Source organism: Prunus mume, linkage group LG3, assembly GCF_029339155.1.
Source record: "Prunus mume cultivar Tortuosa linkage group LG3, ASM2933915v1, whole genome shotgun sequence".
NCBI classification, from domain to species: Eukaryota; Viridiplantae; Streptophyta; class Magnoliopsida; order Rosales; family Rosaceae; genus Prunus; species Prunus mume.
In genome coordinates, this window is record NC_142700.1 from 4,688,643 (window position 1) to 4,705,723 (window position 17,081).

Below are 17,081 nucleotides of genomic sequence, written 5' to 3' on the forward strand. Positions count from 1 at the left end.
ATGTATGAAATTTGTTATCTAACGTTGTTGTTGTTGCTGAATGACCAAGACACTAGATTTGCAGCGAGAGTCCGTCGACGAAAGCATATCTCCAATAACCCCAAGCTCCGGAAACTCACTCCATTGATCAAGACCCGAAGTCTGAGGGCTGCTCACATTATATCTTCTCCCAACTATGAACATGTCGTATTCACTTTCATCCATCAACGACCGTATTTTCCTTGTCGTTTTAATCCCGTCCTCTACAATCTGCTCCACATAACTCACGTACCCCGCACCATTATACTTCATTTCCTTCAACATCTCATTGTCCTGCACCCACTCCCATTTGTTGTTCCCGTCTTCATCCCCGGATGCATCGACTAACCGAATCACCGTCAGGCTGATGTACGCGTCCTTAGCCATGCGCTTCGCAAGGGTAAGCGCCTCCCTGTCATCGCTTCCTCCGAGAAAAATCAATGCAACTCGGTACGCTTCGTTAGGTGATGCTAAGGAGTTGGTGTATTTTACGTGACCACGGTTGACAAGGATGCCAACCGAGCACGGCGCTGTTTCGAGCACGCTACAATTGAGTGTCCTTGTGTTTTGGTTTTCTGACTCAATTGACCCGTTGACTCTCGACCACTTTCGATGGAATGGGAGGATTATAAGCGACGTTGCTTTGTCTATAGCGAGGGTGCATATGTCGTCGTACATGTAGTGTGGTTGAGTGATTGCCGTAAAGACTTGTGCAAAAATAGCTCCTTCGTTGTCTCTCTGAAAGTTGGAGAAGGAAATAATGACGTTCTCAGAGAGTGAATTGTTTGAAAGGGTTCTCTTTTGTAGATTGTGGGAAATTAGGATGGGGGCGGCTCGACCAACTAGCTTGACGAGGTGAAGAACATAGACGGCAATGGGGCTATCCCGGGTTGGGCACGAAGCATCAAGAAAGTTAATTATGGCAGGGGTGTTATCAGCTCTGTTGATGCATGCAAGGATTCGGAGCTCGGAATTGGGTTTCCAATGCATAAGGTTTCTTTTTTGATAGCCTACGTATTTTCTCTTAGGATCGTACAAGAGTCTTATAAGAGGTGGGATGATGAGTACACATAACACAACGGTTAACATCATATAATCAAAGACTTCGGAAAATATTATCTGCACATGACAAAGAAACAACATTGAAAACCATAGTTAATAAATTCGCGTGCAAGAAAACATGAATTAATGTGAGTGAGAGTTCTACTTTTTTTAGAGAGCCAGTAATAAATGAAACAATTAGCATGTGACAAACAACACATCGGCGTGTCACATAATATTATTGTTAAAGAGAAGTTGAATTCATATGAAAAGCTTACCCAAGTGTCGCTAGCAAAGGTGTACGCGCCTAACTCAACAACGCCTTTGCTACACAAAATGAGAGCCAGCGCTATAGCATCCCTCATATGCATCTTGCAACACAAAGGGATCACCAAAGAAGCTACAAATTTGCTGCAGTAAACTACAGAAGTAACAATTGTGGCGGCTAAAACTGTCCTTTTGTGAGCCTTAGGCAGGGACATTGTAACCCTCATCATGGACGTGGTCGCAAAAACTGGCATAAAAACCCTATTGACCATAAAGTCAAACTTGTTGACCAAAGTAGCTCCTACTGGTGGCCCATCTGGCACGGCAAAACCCAACATCAAAGGTCCGATGATAAAAGACAGCTCACACCAATTGGAAAGCAACGCAGATCCGAGAAAAGCCAACATGATTAGGACAACGTACGAGTCTTTGATAGGCTTGCCTTGAGGTGTTCGTTTAGCAATCCAAAACATAAATGGTCGAAAAACAAGCCAAACAAATAAAGTGTAGGCTACCATTACCACCATGTCCCGTACCCCTTTGAGGATATTTTGTTGCACAGCTGCTGCCATTGCTGCAACGCTGGTGATGACAATGCTGCAGAGGTCGCTGACAAGAGCCGAAGACAACGCTAACCGGCCAAGCTCGGAGTTCAGGATTTTGAGATCGGTGAGAAGACAAACTACGACGGGAGAGGGAGTTAGAGAGTGCATTGCTGTTAGAAACGCAAGCTGCACAATTTCTTGTCCATTTAAGAACCATTTAGAGTGAAGGAGGATTATGGTACCGACGCCGGCTACTATAGGCACTGACAGGCTTAATGCGCCCGTGTAGAGGGCTTTTTTTCCGGATTTAGGTATTAACCCCAAGTTCAATTTGACTCCGATCAAGAAGGAAAAAAATATGTAGCCAAATAGAGACATTATGTTGAGTATTTCTTGATTGGCAAAAGGAAATATGGGATTCACATCGTGATGACTAGATGATTTGACTATTCGGGAAAGTCCTGCATCACCAAGGAGTATTCCTGCCTGCATGGTTCCACCAAAAGAGAAAATACATTCATAATTTACTCGTAAATTTGAAGCGTACATTTTAGTTTTATGATAAATAAATAAAAACTTCAAAAGCTGGAACGCATTTTGCTGGATGTGAGACAGTCATGACGAACGAATTTACATGGATTAGCCATCTCACATCCTGCAATTCCCGAAGCCAATTGATCTCATTACCATCTCTCTAAAGACAACTTTAGTGATGACAAAAAATATACTATTTTGAGATTCACATGCATCTACAATTGTTTAACTTTAATATGTGGAGACGAGACCATGTATAAAGATGAAACTAAAAGGATATTAATAAGGAGAGAATTAAAGCACGTGAGAAATATGTAGTACTTACCACAAGTTGAGCGGCCAAAGCAGGAAGGCCAAAGATCTTGAGAAAGAGATGGGTGAGCTCGGTGAGAACAAACATGAGAGTCATTTCAAACTCCAGGATTGGCATCGTGTAATTCTGCAGAGGAAACGAGAAATTCACCAACGGAGTAGTAGCATTCACCGTCCACCTTTCCGATCTGTTCCACAACCCAAGCGAATTTACACGAAACGGAAGATCGGTGCATATTGTCACCGTAGTATTAGCCAACGCTTCGTACAACGACATTTTGCCACGGCCACCACAACAAAGCTCGGAAGTTCATACAAGTTTAATTTGGTGGTATATATTCAGACGCATACAGTAGCAAGCAAGCAGCTGGTTTGAACGTGATGTCGTTTAGCTTTTGGCCACGGTAAATGCCTTGAACAAGTATTTAACTGACTAGAAGTTGGTTGGTTTTGAGAGGTTAAAAAAGGTTAATTTTGTTTAGCAGAACAGTTAGAGATTGGTTATTTTACACCTGTTTTCTCTGCACGCACAGCCACCGTTAAGAGATGAGGTTAGGTCAGCCATTATAATAGGAAATATCAAATCTACCCTTGATACACAAGAACAAATATCTTGTTCATGTTGTGGCAAGTGGGGGCAACCGCCCCATGCAACAAAAATAAGTTTGGTAGAACGTCCAATCTATCCATTGGTATTTTCGCGAAGATATCTCAAACTGAGTAGACAGTTCACGTGTGTTTTCTGTCTCAACAAAAATTTATAGTTCCACCAAGAAAAATTGAGCCATATTTGGCTTACTACAGTTAAACTGCCTATTTATGCATTTATAATAACCAAATAAGAAAAATTTCACCCGTCTTCGTGTTACCATCGATGGCTTACATATTTTTTCGTCGCTTAATTTCTCTCTCTTTCCTTATGTAATTCAATTTATATCGTACCTTACATCAACACAGAGAAATTCGATCTCAATCTCCGTATATTAGATATTAGAGTAGTTTAGAATATCATTATATCAAAACTATTAAATATTTATATTAATCAGATGACTACCTCAACGATCCGTCCTAGGAGAACCGCAAACCGAACACGTGGATCCAAATTATTTGCCCGGAAATAGTGAATTACGGTAAATAAATCATTGTGTCCTCCACCACCTTCCAATCTCACTCTCACTCTCTCACTCTACACGCCAGTGTTTGTTTGTTTGTCTCTGCGCTGGAGCCGAAAAGAAAAAGCAGAGCAAGATATGAGAATGGCGAGCCTCTCACTCTACTCCACGGCACCACAGACTTTCTCTCTCTACAGCATCGGGAGCAGCACCAAGTTCTCCGTCTCTCAACCCAGGCCGGCCAAGCTCTCTAGTCTTGTTCTTGATCGCACCTCCAGCTCACTCCACTATAACCCTCTCAGGTAATTTTGTAATTTCACATTCAAGGTTTCAAATTTCAATTGTTGACGTTGAAATTGAATGCAAATCTCTGGTTTTGTTTTACGGGTAGAGTTTCGATTGGTGGAAGTAATGATCTCGGGGTGCTGAAGAAGAAGAAGAAGAGCATGGGATCGGGTGCCGTATGTTACGCTGCACCTCTCACTGTTCATAGCCTCCAGTGGATCTCCACCATTTCTTCTGCGTAACTCTCTCTCTGACCCCCTTTTTTTTGTTTTTGAATTTCCTTGAAAGATTTCCAATTTTAGTAATGGAATCTTGAGTGTGATGGAGTATGCGTTAATGGGTATTCAATTTTGTTACATTTCCAGGGTTCTACTGCTTGCAAAAGGCACTGCTGTTCAAAAATCATTTCTTGTTCCATTGTTTGTTCTACAAGCACCATCCACTGTAATCTCATGGTTTAAGTAAGCCTTTCAAAAACTTCTCTTTCTCCTTTTTTGTCTTTTTCTTCAGTTTTTGATTGCATTAAAGTTTTTTTCCTTTTTTCTTGGTAACCTATGGACCACGTCTGCCATTTAAGTTTAAATGCATAACTTGGCTGACATACATGATTTTGGCTTGCAGGGGCGAATATGGTATCTGGACTGCATTCTTAGCACTTCTTGTTCGCCTCTTCTTCTTTATTCCTGGTAGGTTCTCTTTTGATTCCTTGTTTTGAGTGTAGGATAGATAAATCTCTAGATAGATAGTTATCTGGTTTTCTCAAATGATAGTTTCTAATTTCTGCCTGGTTTGTTGACTTTATTGGTTTACTTGATTCACCAGTGGGCAACAACCCATTCAGTGTAATCTACCCTTATTTGGGCACTATTCCTATAAACAGCTCAATATTAATTGAAGATTCTGCCCAGTTTTTAAAGAATACTGACCCTTATATGGTTTAGTGTGAAATCTGAATTCTTGTTTTGGTTCGCATATTATGGAGTGGTTACTTGGCACTTCTCTAAGTCTTGTTCTGTTTTCTACTTTCAATTTGAAATTTGAGGTGCGGTAATATTTACTTACAATTACCTCTGTCAAGTAATATTATGTACGGTCTCATTTTGTTCTTTTGCAGCCGAACTTGAGTTGCCATTGGTAGCATTACTCCTGGTGATTGTGGCTCCTTACCAAGTTACGAACATAAGGTAGGCAAATGCATTGTCTGAGACCAACCTTGACCATTATTTATAATTTTCTTAGTTGTTATGTTTCAATATGTTTCATTGTCAGGGGAAGACAAGAAGGTGCTATTATTTCACTGGTTATTGCAGCATATTTGGCTTTCCAGCATTTCTCACGAATAGGAACCTTGCAGAAATCATTTGACCGAGGTTCAATTGTTGCTACCTTAGCCATAATTTCTATCACTGCTGTGTCAGGCCTTCTCCTGTTCTGAGTTTATTGTAAAATATTAAAGAGTTATCAACCATATCTGCCTTATGGACTCATCTGAAGGGGGTGGAAGCCTAAGAACAGTCATGATCTACGAACCTTTCATTCTCATGTTAGATATATGTGTGAGGGTTTAGGAAAGCTTGACAGATACAATAAAATAAATAAAGTTCTCAGTATTTATTCATGTTTTGTCAATATAAGGAAATCTTGTCAACTAGTGTAATCTTTCCTCTGATCTACTCATGAATTATTCATATATACATGTAAAAGAGATAGTTGTCTGATGCCAAGAAACATCAAATGCTTCAGTTTAGGCCACTAAGGTAGAATTAACTTAAATCAATCTTTGTGCATTGTGCATCTTGTTTTCGTGCTTGTTAAGTTAGTGATCAAATTGGTCTTTCCATGAGCACAACGATTCTCTTCTTGCCTAGTTTTAGTATTTTTCCTTTTGGTTTGGAGTACTGCATTTTGGGGTTAAGTGATGCCATTTTGGGATATGATAGAGATCGTGGAATTGGCATGTTACAGCCTTGGTCGCTACCTAGCCATTTGAATGCACAAAATTCTATAAATTCCTTTGATGATTATATTGGAATCTAGAATGAAAGTTAATAATATGGATTGAGCATGATTTTATTAAATGTAGACAATGAAGAAGAACGTAGGGATCTGTTGTCGTCTTCATCCTCCAAGAAAGTACTTGTAATGGCGAGTGTGCGTGTTAGGTCAAATTTTTATGTGTTGTATCTCAAGAAGGCATTTTTATTTGTTGGTGAAGGGGAAACATACCCTATATTTGAATAAATTGGTTCTTTTTAAGTATCTAATGTCTTACTACCAGATAAGCCATAGGTCATTCCTTTTTACCAACTACGCTACATCCATTGTTTCTAGTTAGGTCAATAACTTTTGATAACTACACCTATTACTCTGTCATAGTTTCTATATTTGTGTTATCCATTGGCATGAGTAAAATTTTAAATTGTGCTAGCTAATATATGTAATAAGCATCTTATCATTTTATATAAAAATAAAAAAAGTTCTAAAGCCTGGTGGACTTAGCTAATAATTAAAAATTTATTGTACTAAAACTGCAGATAAAGAACCTATATGTCTACAAATACAAGAACCTAAAAAATTTCTATGCTTTTCTGTCCTTTTCTCAGGCTTAATAGGCTACTAATGGGTGTACATAGATGAAGTATGGCAATAATGTAAACGGTGTGAACGAGGCCTGGAGATAACATAGTAGCTCGTTTTGATTCTCAGTGCCTCCTTGAACTTTATGTAGGATGCTGGCAAGTGAATGGATTACCATCTAATTGCAGATAGAATAGTTGTAACTTAGTTTTCTTTTAGAGATAATTTGCTGCAAGAAGTGACCCCAAGAGCCCAGTCGTGGTGAATAGCAGCAGCATGCAAGATGAGATGGAGGTGGCTGAGTTGGGGGACTCTGTTGGTTCCGAACCATAAATTGTAGATCCACCTGGTGTAGCAATGCTTGGGGTGTATGGAGTTGTCGGCATTGTTGGTGTTGTCATCGTTGTTGGGGGTGGCGGTGACGGGTTAACTGGTGAATATGTGCTGAAATTGGAAACTCGAATAAGATTTCTTTTCACTTGATGTGTTCATAAATGAAGTTGGACGTGGGGTTATGATAGATTACCTGGTTGATGCTGTGGATGATGGATAGCGACAGCTACCGGTACCTGCAATAAGACAGAGTAGAGAGAGTTAAGCATCTATTCAAGCACGTAAGAACAACAAGGTCAGGAAGTTGAATTTGTTCAGTGGCGGACCTGAAACTTTTGGCAAAAGAGCTAGGAAGCTATAGCTGGATAGAACATTCAACAAGATCTTTGTAATTAAAAGAAAGAGGGTTCTATTTATGATATTGTACAGGTACATTTTCTGTACGGAGGAAGCTTCCTTTTTTTTTTTCCTTTTTTTTTCAGTGAAAGTTCGGACAAGCTATAAGGTTCAATCCACATTTTTAGATATTTTAGCAATGTTGCTTGATAGGACTTAATTTGATGAAAAAGTCTTACTTGGGTCAGTGTTGGTGATTTGAGCTGTTCCTCCAAAATTGCAGCTAGTAGGAGCTGGGTTCTTGTGGTAGTAATCATTGAAGGCATAGGAAGCATGATCACGGAGAGTGTTTGGGTTATAACAGCTTCCGCCTTGTTGAACAGCGGCACAGTCTGCACCTCCATAGCCACAAGCATAATCAAGAGCTACCTGTAAGGCAGTTTGTGAAGCTGCTTGGCTGGCAGTACACCAAGTTCCACCTGATGATGTAGGAGTTGTGGTGGTGGGAGTGGTCGGGGTCAGGGTTGTGGTTGGTGGCGTCGGCGTCGGCATTGTGCCTGGGTCTGTTGTGGTTGGTGGTGTTGGGGTTGGGGTTGTGGTTGGTGGTGTTGGGGTTGGGGTTGTGATTGGGTCTGTTGTGGTAGGTGCTGGTGGTGATGTTGTCGGGTTCACAAAAGGTGTGGGAGTCAATCCAGTTGGACTTGGATTGACTACAGGGATTGTATCAAGCTGGGTAGTATACACCGAAGATGAGAAAAGCATACGATTCACTTGTGTGTTGCTTCGGTGGGTTGCTTCCAAAGGAGGATTCTTTGGGGCACTTGAACCTGAAGAAATGAAAAGCATGGTAAGTTCTTTTTCTTTCATTGAAATAATGGAAGAAATTGCTATGATTTGCTATCCATACAAGTTGAAGGTAAAACAAAACAAACAAACCTGAATAACTGTTAGGAAAGATAAATATCTAGAGTTATTCCAAAATCAAAAGTAGATACAATGGAAACACAAGCCACCTTAGTTATTGATCAGATTCACCATCAGGTTTAGGTGTTTGATGCTTGTAATGCATGTGTGAGTTATGTTTTGTTCTCTCGTTTTTTCCGCTCATGTTCTAGTTACTTAAGATGATCAGTGGATGAATTTGAAAGAGTGATCTGATTGAATTAAAAGATAATGCTAAATGCCTCTTGTGCTTGTGGATAATCTTTGTCAATTTCTCATGTTTGGGTCATATACAAAGGAGGTGAATTAGTATTAGACAGGAATTCATACAATTTTGACTTAAAATTGTCAAACACCATAAATGCATGCTGATGATCAGAAACTAACAATGAGAAACCCATTATCCATTGTTCTGAACTCTGGAAAATAAGAAGGAACTGGTTTAGAAATCCTCTGCTCTTTAGAAACAGTCATCTTTTTCTTTCACAAAATCAACCTATGCACCTTCTGACCATGGCCATAGGACATTAAAGAAAATCGATGATCATGCAAGACGATGAGCAAATTCGGGTTGGTAGTTAGAAGGCTTGTGTTGAAATACATAGAAGAAGAGAAACACACCAAGAAGACAATTCAAATTACCTGAACTAAAGAAAAGAAACAAGAAAAATAAAGCAGAATGCCGAAGAGAGCTAACACCCATCTCTGCTAGCTACTTCTTCTACACCTTGTGATTGTAGATTTTTCTTCTGGGCTCAAAACAATGATGGAGAAGCTAAGATATACTACACAAGAGAAATAGAAATGGTGGTTGTTGCAAAAAGAAGAGTTCATATCTTTTCTCTGCATTTGTTATATATATCTTGAGGAATCATAGCTTTCTTGGATCGAAGAGAATATGAAAAGAGAGAAGGGAGAATATAGAAAACTTGAGAAAGGAGGCATTAGGGTAGTTGGATATTGCAAGCAAGAGATGGTGCAACAACAAAAAAGTACATGAAATGGTGAAAGGCAAAAGAATGATTTCATGGAATTTAAATCTTATGTTTTGGCTAATAAGAAATTGGGTATCTCTGTGACAGTGATGCTGCAGCATTTTTCCCTTTCTCTGTTGTGCTCTTCTTTCTACTGTTTTTGCTGTACTTTTGTTTTGTTTAGTTTTTTTTTTTTTTCATGGTACTGAATCAAAAAGCTAAAGGTGAGGGCAAGTGTGAGTTTTTGAGTCACATCTAATGGTCTGTAACCAAGAATATTGTCCCCCTTGTCGATTTCTTACTTCACTCAGCCTTGATGGAAGTTTCAAGTTCCCAAATTAATGTATATGCAATGCAGCATGTGATATTGCCTTGCTTTCTCCAAAATTAAAAAAAAAACCTTGGCTACATACGATCAAATCAAGCTCTTGAAACCCAACATTTAATCTGGGCCTAGTCCATTTCAGTCAAGTTTCAATGTTCATTCATGACCTAAGAATGCAAAACTTTTCGTGCAAAACAAGAGAGTTGAAGAGAAGAAATTTAGATACCACGAAAGGAAATATTTGGGTTTTCTGGCTTTCTTTCTTTTGAGGTCAGTGTGTTGGATGTTTTGAATAAAAGGTTTCGTGGCAATTAAAGGTTCATCTATCAAAAAGCAGAGAATCAACTAGTTTCGGAAAGGATCTGAGGGCAGTGACTTTTTAGTGGCATAAACAAAACTTGAACTAAAAAGTAAGGCAACGTCGCTATAATTGTTATCTTGGTTGAGTTCCTTGAAATAGTAAATGATGTGGGGTATGGATCTGGAATTAAAAAGGAAATAACTGGGTTTTCTAATGAACATTAGAGATTATGCTAATTATGCATCTATCCCACAACAGAAATGTCACTGTCACGATATTCCAAACCAATCACGCACCGATCATCATCATTGGCGTATCATGGATAATTTTGTTTCCATGGATTCCTCATACTAAACCCCATCACGGAAGGTCACTTGATCATCATCAGTTTTGTGCATGATGATCATGATCACCAACTACAGTCCTAGTGCGCAATCAAACAGTCAGTAAGACCACAACAATAAATAGGGACAAAGGGACGGACGGCCCCTTGATCAGCCACTTGTCTTTTTTTCCTTTTTTGCAATAATAGATGGGAGGCTGCTCATTTTCTGGGATATCCAATTTGGTAACAAATTGTACTAGTCTCTTAAATATAAATGGAGGTAAAGGAGGAGACCCATTAATTGCTTGTGATATGATAAAATCCATGTCCAAACATAATTAAAAGTCTCAATTATATTGGTTGAAATTTGGTCTCAAATACATTTATGTATGAAAATGTACAGCATATTTTCCTATACTAGTATCGGTCCCAAATTCCATCCCCACCTCCAGGGTCTTCTCCAATTCAAATTTCCCCATGTGAGCACTCCTGGATCCTTCAGTAAGCTGACTTGCACCGGAGACATGTTTCAGTACAGAACTCAAAACGAAGTTCCATACAGTTCTTATAGGCATATGACAAAGGAAGTTGATGTTTTCCAAAGTGGGAATCGCTGCAACTTTCATGCTAACAGATTCTGCGTTTGACTATTATTCAATTAAAGGTAGAAACATGTCCAGAAGAATCAAAGGTAAGAAAGAACTGTGTCAACCACTGATCTATCCCCGCTGAAGCATATTACACTGTGAAAGATGTTGTGTGACGTTACTCCAAGCTGCGGATAAAGAGATCCTCCGATTACATGAAGTCTAGGACGATTTTATGGCAAAAGAATGAAGTATTATTATACCTGGGAAATTTCGATAATCAGGCTCTATTCCATTGCCATTTATGTCCTTATGTTTTGGCGTAACATACTTCCCAACAGTTACAACCACACCAGAGCCATCACGAAGTTCAAACACAGATTGAATCAAACCCTGTCAAAAGCATCAGAGACACCATCAAAATCATCAATGGGACGTTAGGGATATTTTTTATTGATTCAATGTCTGCAAACTCCAAACTTTTAGATTGATTAAATGACAAAAAGATAAAAATCTGCTTTCTATCCTCAATCATGAAAAGGCATCTTTTGTTATATCCACCAAGGACACTCGCCATTAGAAAGCAAGTTGCTGGAATTTAGGTAACAAATGGACTCTATCTAAATCAAGTTCCATCACAACACAAATACATTATACATATATGCAAAGACAATGCTGAAGCACCAGTGATGAAATTATTTTTACCTTGCCAAATGTCCGTTCACCAACAAGAACACCTCTACAATTATCATGCAAAGCTGAAGCAACCTGCAATCGGAGCCACCAATGTAAATGCTAGAATTGTACGAACTAAAAGGAATCATACATAATTGGGACAATCAAGCTGCTCACAATTTCACTTGCACTAGCAGTATTGTTGTTCACCAAAACCTGCATTAGAAGTTAAGTCAAGAGCCTTGTCATAAACCATAAACTGAATACGTTAGAAATTACATTTGCCACAAATCCTAACTCAGTGGTAAAGAAGACATAATCACAAGATTTTTCAAGCCAAAGAAGGAAAAAGCTAGCAAAGATTGTTGACGTTCTTAGAATAGAAGGCAGCAGGTGAACATTATGTTTGACATGAGGGTGCACTGAAATTCAATAGATTGCGAAAGGATTTCTTAATAAATTGAGCCCATCTGGACCCAAACTTGAGCCTATCAGGCTCCTCAAGAGACGCCCATAAGAGGAATAAGTGCTGTCTCAAATCTTCATTAATCTACTCTGATTTAGATGAGTGGAAGGTATCCACTCCAATTTTGACCTTGGTTAATTGTTAATAAGTACTTAGCAAGTTTTATCATGTTTTATTTGTTTATCCCTTATTTAACATTTAAGTTTAAAACAGATCTAATAGATACCTAAAGTTTGAACTCTTTTTCTAAGTGACAAACCAAGTTCAAAGAAAAACTTAGCATTCAACTCCCTTGCAGCCCCAATCATAGCAAAACTGAAATAGTCTGGTAAGGTCAGTTAACACAGTTGGGGCATAGTTGCAACCTTACTATACACAATTGACCTTTGGGTTTTCTTTTTCCAAGGAAAAGCTGCAACAAAAATTATCCCATGACCATTCCAAACAATGTCATCGGTTTCCAAATTCTTCCAGTGCAGGGTTCGAGCAAATTTATTATTCAGAGTTGACAATTGATACTACTAAAATGTGAGAATGTCAAAGATTTTAGACAGAGATAAGCCTTTGATGAAAAACAAGGAAATTACTAAACACTAATCTATTCATGGAAACAGATAAAAAGTATCTTAGATATGTACAAGGGCGTACAATAACAGGAGCTGTAACTAATGGTGCAGTATCTGCAACGATACTTTGTTGGTATTCGGGAACCTTCCCATCAGTATAAATCACCTGTTCATAAACATCATCAAAAAAATACACCACGTATATATAGTTAGTTTAGTGGAATTAATATATGCAACAGAAAATGCAGAAGTACTCTGCTAGCACAGAATAATGCAACATAAAGAACTAATGCCAAACACTAACACCACCAATGAGATAATAAATAAGAAAATTGCATCTGGAAAAAGAAAGAAACATACCGTCTCCCCTTCACTCAAAAATAGCTTGGCAATTTCTATTCCAGCCTGAAATAGGCAAAAGGGTATAAATAAAGAATCTTCAAATTACAGAATTCAGCTGAAATAAAGTACAAATTGGAACATACAAACATCACTGAGCTTGTGCTAATAATCAATTGGACAGGATTGAGTGAATACAATTACATGCAGAGGATGCATGATTTTCCACAAAAAGGTGTAAAAGTTTTCCTTTATTACTTTTCTACATGTCCTATGAAAACTTGATAATAACAATGTACTCAAAGTTATCTCTAAGATCCAGAATGAAAACCTGTACTAGTCCACCACGATTATCTCTAAGATCCAGAATAAAGTATGATGCACCCATGTCCTGAAGTCGCTTCATAGCTGCAAAAATCATTTTACCCTTCAATATAATCCTAAAACCAAGTAACCACCACATAACTCTAGTATAAAGCACAAAAAGAAGCTATTAATGTTATAAATAAGGTAAAGAAAGTATTCTGAAGCTAGCAAACAGGGAACAAAACAGAAGCAATAATTATTTAGGGTTTAGGGAACCACATACCAGTTACCAAGTCTTTTCTAGCCAATGCATTGAACTCTTTTACGCGAGTGTATCCAACAGATCTGGTTCCATTTTCTATTTGTTCCAACCGATAAGAGACAGGGGTTCGAGCAACAAGTTGTCTTTGGACTTCAATAGATTGAATAGGCCCACAATTTCCATGCTTGACCTAAAAGTATGACAATGTTTATTCTCAACAATCATTGTAAAAAAAACGAACAAAAAGGAAAAATACCAAAACTCATTATCAAGGTTAATTTAAATGATAACCTATTTATGGTAGAGACAAACAACAGCATTACAAAAAGTATCTCAACCTTAATAGTAACGAAAGTTTCGTTAGGACCTTGCATCATCGATGATACTTCAAAGGCTGATTTCCCCTTCACATCCAATCCATTAACAGCTAGTACTTCATCCCCCTACCAAATAAGAGAACCCAAGAAAACCTATTATAGACCAGTTAGAACAGGGGAAACAAATGTAGGCGCAGATAAACACTGAAACTTCAGGAAATAACAATAAAACAGGACTTTTTTGGATCCTGGCAATGAAGTTAACATGACTATACAAACAGATAGGTTCAGGGTTCTAGACTTCCAAGAAGAAATATATGTAGCCAGATGTTATTTGATGACCTATTCACTCATTTATTGCACTTCTTGATATGCCAACATTGGGGAGAACAATGATATATGAATGCATAAAGCCACCAGTTATATGTAAGAAGAACCATATCCAACACTTTCATTTCAAAGTTCTAAATTAAATAGTTACCAACTATTAGCAGCACCTTACCCAAAACAACCTTGACACTAACCCCATCAAGACTTTCTGTGAATTCATGATACATCAACTCGGAGAACTAAAAGCAAATGAAAATCCAAAGTGGAAAGAGATATATAAAGAAACAGACATAATATTACATCTATAACTGTAAGTTTGGCTTCTATAGAAATAAATACCTGTCTCACACCAGCAGAATGCGCAGGGCCATCTAATACAAGTCCTAGAACCTTCAATTTCACATCTCCATTGTCATCTGGAACTTCCCTGAGGTTTATTCCAATACCACTCATGTCATACCTCGCCATCTTGGAGAACTTTCATTTCAACAATGAAAAAAGCGACATGTGCCATGGAATAAGATACGCTGTAAATTTCGTAAGTGAAGACGATCCATATTTTGTAAGAGATAACATTCATAATCAAAGCACTTAATTTTTCTTCCCATCTTTCCTAAGCACAATGTATCATGATTTTAAAACTTGTTGTATGCTTCTCTGTGAATAAACGATACTGAAAGAAGAAGAAAGAAATAAAAAAAGGCTAAATACAGAGAGGAATAGAGGGGACAGATAATGAATTACCTCTTCAGGCGAAAGAAATCGGGTATAAGGGTCACCCAAGCTGGCCAACATTCGCTTAATCGTATCATGAGCCTTTGATCTTGTCTTTATTGAACTACTCCTTATGTCTTCCTTTTTCCTCTGAAAATTATCCCCAATCATTAATCACACGCACACACGCACACACACATACACACTTTTACATATAAATATAGGTACACACACATGTACATACACAATTGAAAATCCAGAATCCGATACACATATCCATAAACACAACAATTACTCTCTTATTCCGTAACTTCACTAACTTTGGTTAAACAAAAAACAAGTTACTTTCTTTCATGCAAGCTCTACAATCCACCTTCGCACGTGTGAATATCTGTTTACCTGCCAAGTTTCCGGGAACGAGCGAGAGCCACTGGTGTTGAGAAAGCTATCATTGACGATTTCCCAAGCTTCCTCCACAATCCCCTCACTGGTCACGGCCGGTTCGGACCCTAACTCGGCCGTTTCATCTCCTTCATCTTCGCTGCAAAACTCCGGTGGCTGCGAAGAAGGTTGGACTTGAACGGAGGAAGAAGAAGAAAACTCAATCGCTATGGAAGAAGAAGGCGAAGAGACCAAAAGACCGAACGACAGAGCACCACCTAGGGCTCCAATTAGAGCTTTCTCGGCCCAATTGATTGAATTGCGTCTGAAATTGGATCGAATTGGGGATTTTGGGGTTCGCGGTGGTGGTAGTGAAGATAGTGAGAGTGTGGTGGTGTTGCTGAGCAACAAAACCCTCATCTTCTTCCAACCCAAAATGATTTATTTTTTTCCCAGCTCCGCGGGAGTTTAAATACGAGGAGTTTTGACCGTTGTTACAGTTGGATGCCTGTGAAGGGGGCTGTTTGGTTTCAAGTTTGAGTGAGTCCAATTCCAGTCCGGAATAAGACAGAAGTGGTGGGCCATAGGCCAGCTGTGAAGTAGCTCGCCCACAAACCAGCCCTTGCCTGCCACGTGTTGCGCTGCCGAACATAGTTTGAACTCGACGACTGAGACTTTCTCTTGTTCCTTGTTTGCTGTTTGGATTGGATTGTGTTTTGGTTCAGTGTATGCTACTCGCTATGCCTCATGAAAAACTTTAGGATAAGCACCAATAATTTCTTATTATATATTCTTTTGCACCAAAGACGCGTACTCACTCTAAAGGCGCGTCCATGCCACTCATAATTCAATAATGAAGAAGAGCCCAATGTAAACATGACAAGTGTTTTTTTGTGTGATGTAAAAGTAGATGTCTTGTTTGGTTGATTATGGATTATGATTTTTCAAAAATACTAATTACGAGGATTCATCAAAAAATAAAAGGCTAAATCAGACTCTTAAGCTTTACGTATATACGTGCGTGAAGAAAAATTTAAATGATTTGTCACGCGATTGATGATAAATAATGAATTAAATTATATATCACACCATTAGTGATAAATAATGAATTCACCTGCTATAGGCAAGTTACTTTTTTTTTTTTACTATATGGGTGATGGCCAACTTGATTTAGAAGGTTTTCCAAAGTGACTATCAATCATCAATGTGAATGTTATCATAAATATTTTTCTCATTATACAATTACCATAAATATGTTCATGGAAGTTAATGCATGATAAGTTATCATCTATCTATATATATAAAGCAAAAGATAAAGAATGGTAAAACATTCAAAATACCAGAACATGCCATTGATTAATGCAAACATTAAGAATTGAAATTATTAGTTAAATGAGGATAATATGATAAATTCATTTTTTTTATATTAAAAAAATTAAAATTAAAAGAAAATTCATATAATGGATCATATTTTTATGAAACACAACTACCCATTATCTTTTTTAATTCTAAAAATATATTTTATATATACGAAAAAGCCTCTCACATAGAGGCTAATAAAAAAAAATAGAACAAATAGAGTGTGCGTAAGTGAAATTTATCCTATCACCCTTAAGTAGTACAAAACGGACATAATGATTGTTTTACCCTATTTAGTTGACAAATAGAATTCTCTTCACAATAGTATGTGTGTATATATATATATATATATATCAGTCCCCTTCTATTGAGGGATTCCTCAAATAAGTTTATTTGAGGGATGCTCTTTAGGGTACCTTATAATTTTTTTCCCAATAATCCAAGCCATCCATTTTTTAGGTATTCATACATAGATCATCCTTACAAAAAATTAGACAAATCAGAAACCGTTTCGATATCCAATTGTGTTTACAAAATCAATGAACACAATGC

The 17,081-nt window shown here is 38.0% G+C and overlaps 3 protein-coding genes and 1 pseudogene across 3 annotated transcripts; 1 reads left to right on the plus strand and 3 right to left on the minus strand.

The window, feature by feature from the left end:
- Window positions 1–18: 18 nt before the first annotated feature.
- LOC103325068 (cation/H(+) antiporter 4 pseudogene) lies at window positions 19–3,105 on the minus strand (annotated as a pseudogene).
- Window positions 3,106–3,686: 581 nt separating this feature from the next.
- LOC103325026 (cold-regulated 413 inner membrane protein 2, chloroplastic-like) lies at window positions 3,687–5,732 on the plus strand. Its single transcript, XM_008227147.3, has 6 exons — window positions 3,687–4,131; window positions 4,221–4,352; window positions 4,480–4,575; window positions 4,736–4,800; window positions 5,229–5,298; window positions 5,384–5,732. The coding sequence occupies exons 1-6, from the start codon at window positions 3,968–3,970 to the stop codon at window positions 5,547–5,549; spliced, it is 693 nt and encodes a 230-aa protein (XP_008225369.1). The 5' UTR covers window positions 3,687–3,967; the 3' UTR covers window positions 5,550–5,732.
- An 877-nt stretch (window positions 5,733–6,609) lies between these two features.
- On the minus strand, window positions 6,610–9,247 carry LOC103325025 (uncharacterized). The gene is made up of 4 exons (XM_008227146.3): window positions 8,945–9,247; window positions 7,600–8,187; window positions 7,218–7,260; window positions 6,610–7,135 (listed from the first exon to the last, which is right to left on the minus strand). Exons 1-4 carry the CDS (start codon window positions 9,003–9,005, stop codon window positions 6,907–6,909), a joined length of 921 nt encoding a protein of 306 aa, XP_008225368.2. The 5' UTR covers window positions 9,006–9,247; the 3' UTR covers window positions 6,610–6,906.
- Window positions 9,248–10,562: 1,315 nt separating this feature from the next.
- Window positions 10,563–15,635, minus strand: LOC103325023 (Peptidase S41 family protein). The gene is made up of 12 exons (XM_008227145.3): window positions 15,189–15,635; window positions 14,820–14,939; window positions 14,415–14,552; window positions 13,767–13,871; window positions 13,450–13,618; window positions 13,192–13,268; window positions 12,882–12,926; window positions 12,604–12,687; window positions 11,667–11,705; window positions 11,520–11,582; window positions 11,078–11,207; window positions 10,563–11,002 (listed from the first exon to the last, which is right to left on the minus strand). The coding sequence occupies exons 1-12, from the start codon at window positions 15,588–15,590 to the stop codon at window positions 10,947–10,949; spliced, it is 1,428 nt and encodes a 475-aa protein (XP_008225367.1). The 5' UTR covers window positions 15,591–15,635; the 3' UTR covers window positions 10,563–10,946.
- Between the last annotated feature and the right edge of the window lie 1,446 nt (window positions 15,636–17,081).

Bases quoted from the DNA above. Each gene is read 5' to 3' on its own strand.
- LOC103325026 (XM_008227147.3), top strand. From the start codon at position 3,968: ATGAGAATGGCGAGCCTCTCACTCTACTCCACGGCACCACAGACTTTC. The intron at 4,353-4,479 runs GTAACTCTCTCT...TTACATTTCCAG, and splicing joins ATCTCCACCATTTCTTCTGC to GGTTCTACTGCTTGCAAAAG. The intron at 4,576-4,735 runs GTAAGCCTTTCA...TTTGGCTTGCAG, and splicing joins ACTGTAATCTCATGGTTTAA to GGGCGAATATGGTATCTGGA.
- LOC103325025 (XM_008227146.3), bottom strand. From the start codon at position 9,005: ATGGGTGTTAGCTCTCTTCGGCATTCTGCTTTATTTTTCTTGTTTCTT. The intron at 8,188-8,944 runs GTAATTTGAATT...TCATTTCTTCAG, and splicing joins GTTTCTTTTCTTTAGTTCAG to GTTCAAGTGCCCCAAAGAAT. The intron at 7,136-7,217 runs GTAATCTATCAT...TTCCAATTTCAG, and splicing joins TCATCCACAGCATCAACCAG to CACATATTCACCAGTTAACC.
- LOC103325023 (XM_008227145.3), bottom strand. From the start codon at position 15,590: ATGAGGGTTTTGTTGCTCAGCAACACCACCACACTCTCACTATCTTCA. The intron at 14,553-14,819 runs GTAATTCATTAT...TTGAAATGAAAG, and splicing joins GATTTCTTTCGCCTGAAGAG to TTCTCCAAGATGGCGAGGTA. The intron at 11,706-12,603 runs GTACGCCCTTGT...CTTCTAATGCAG, and splicing joins TAGTTACAGCTCCTGTTATT to GTTTTGGTGAACAACAATAC.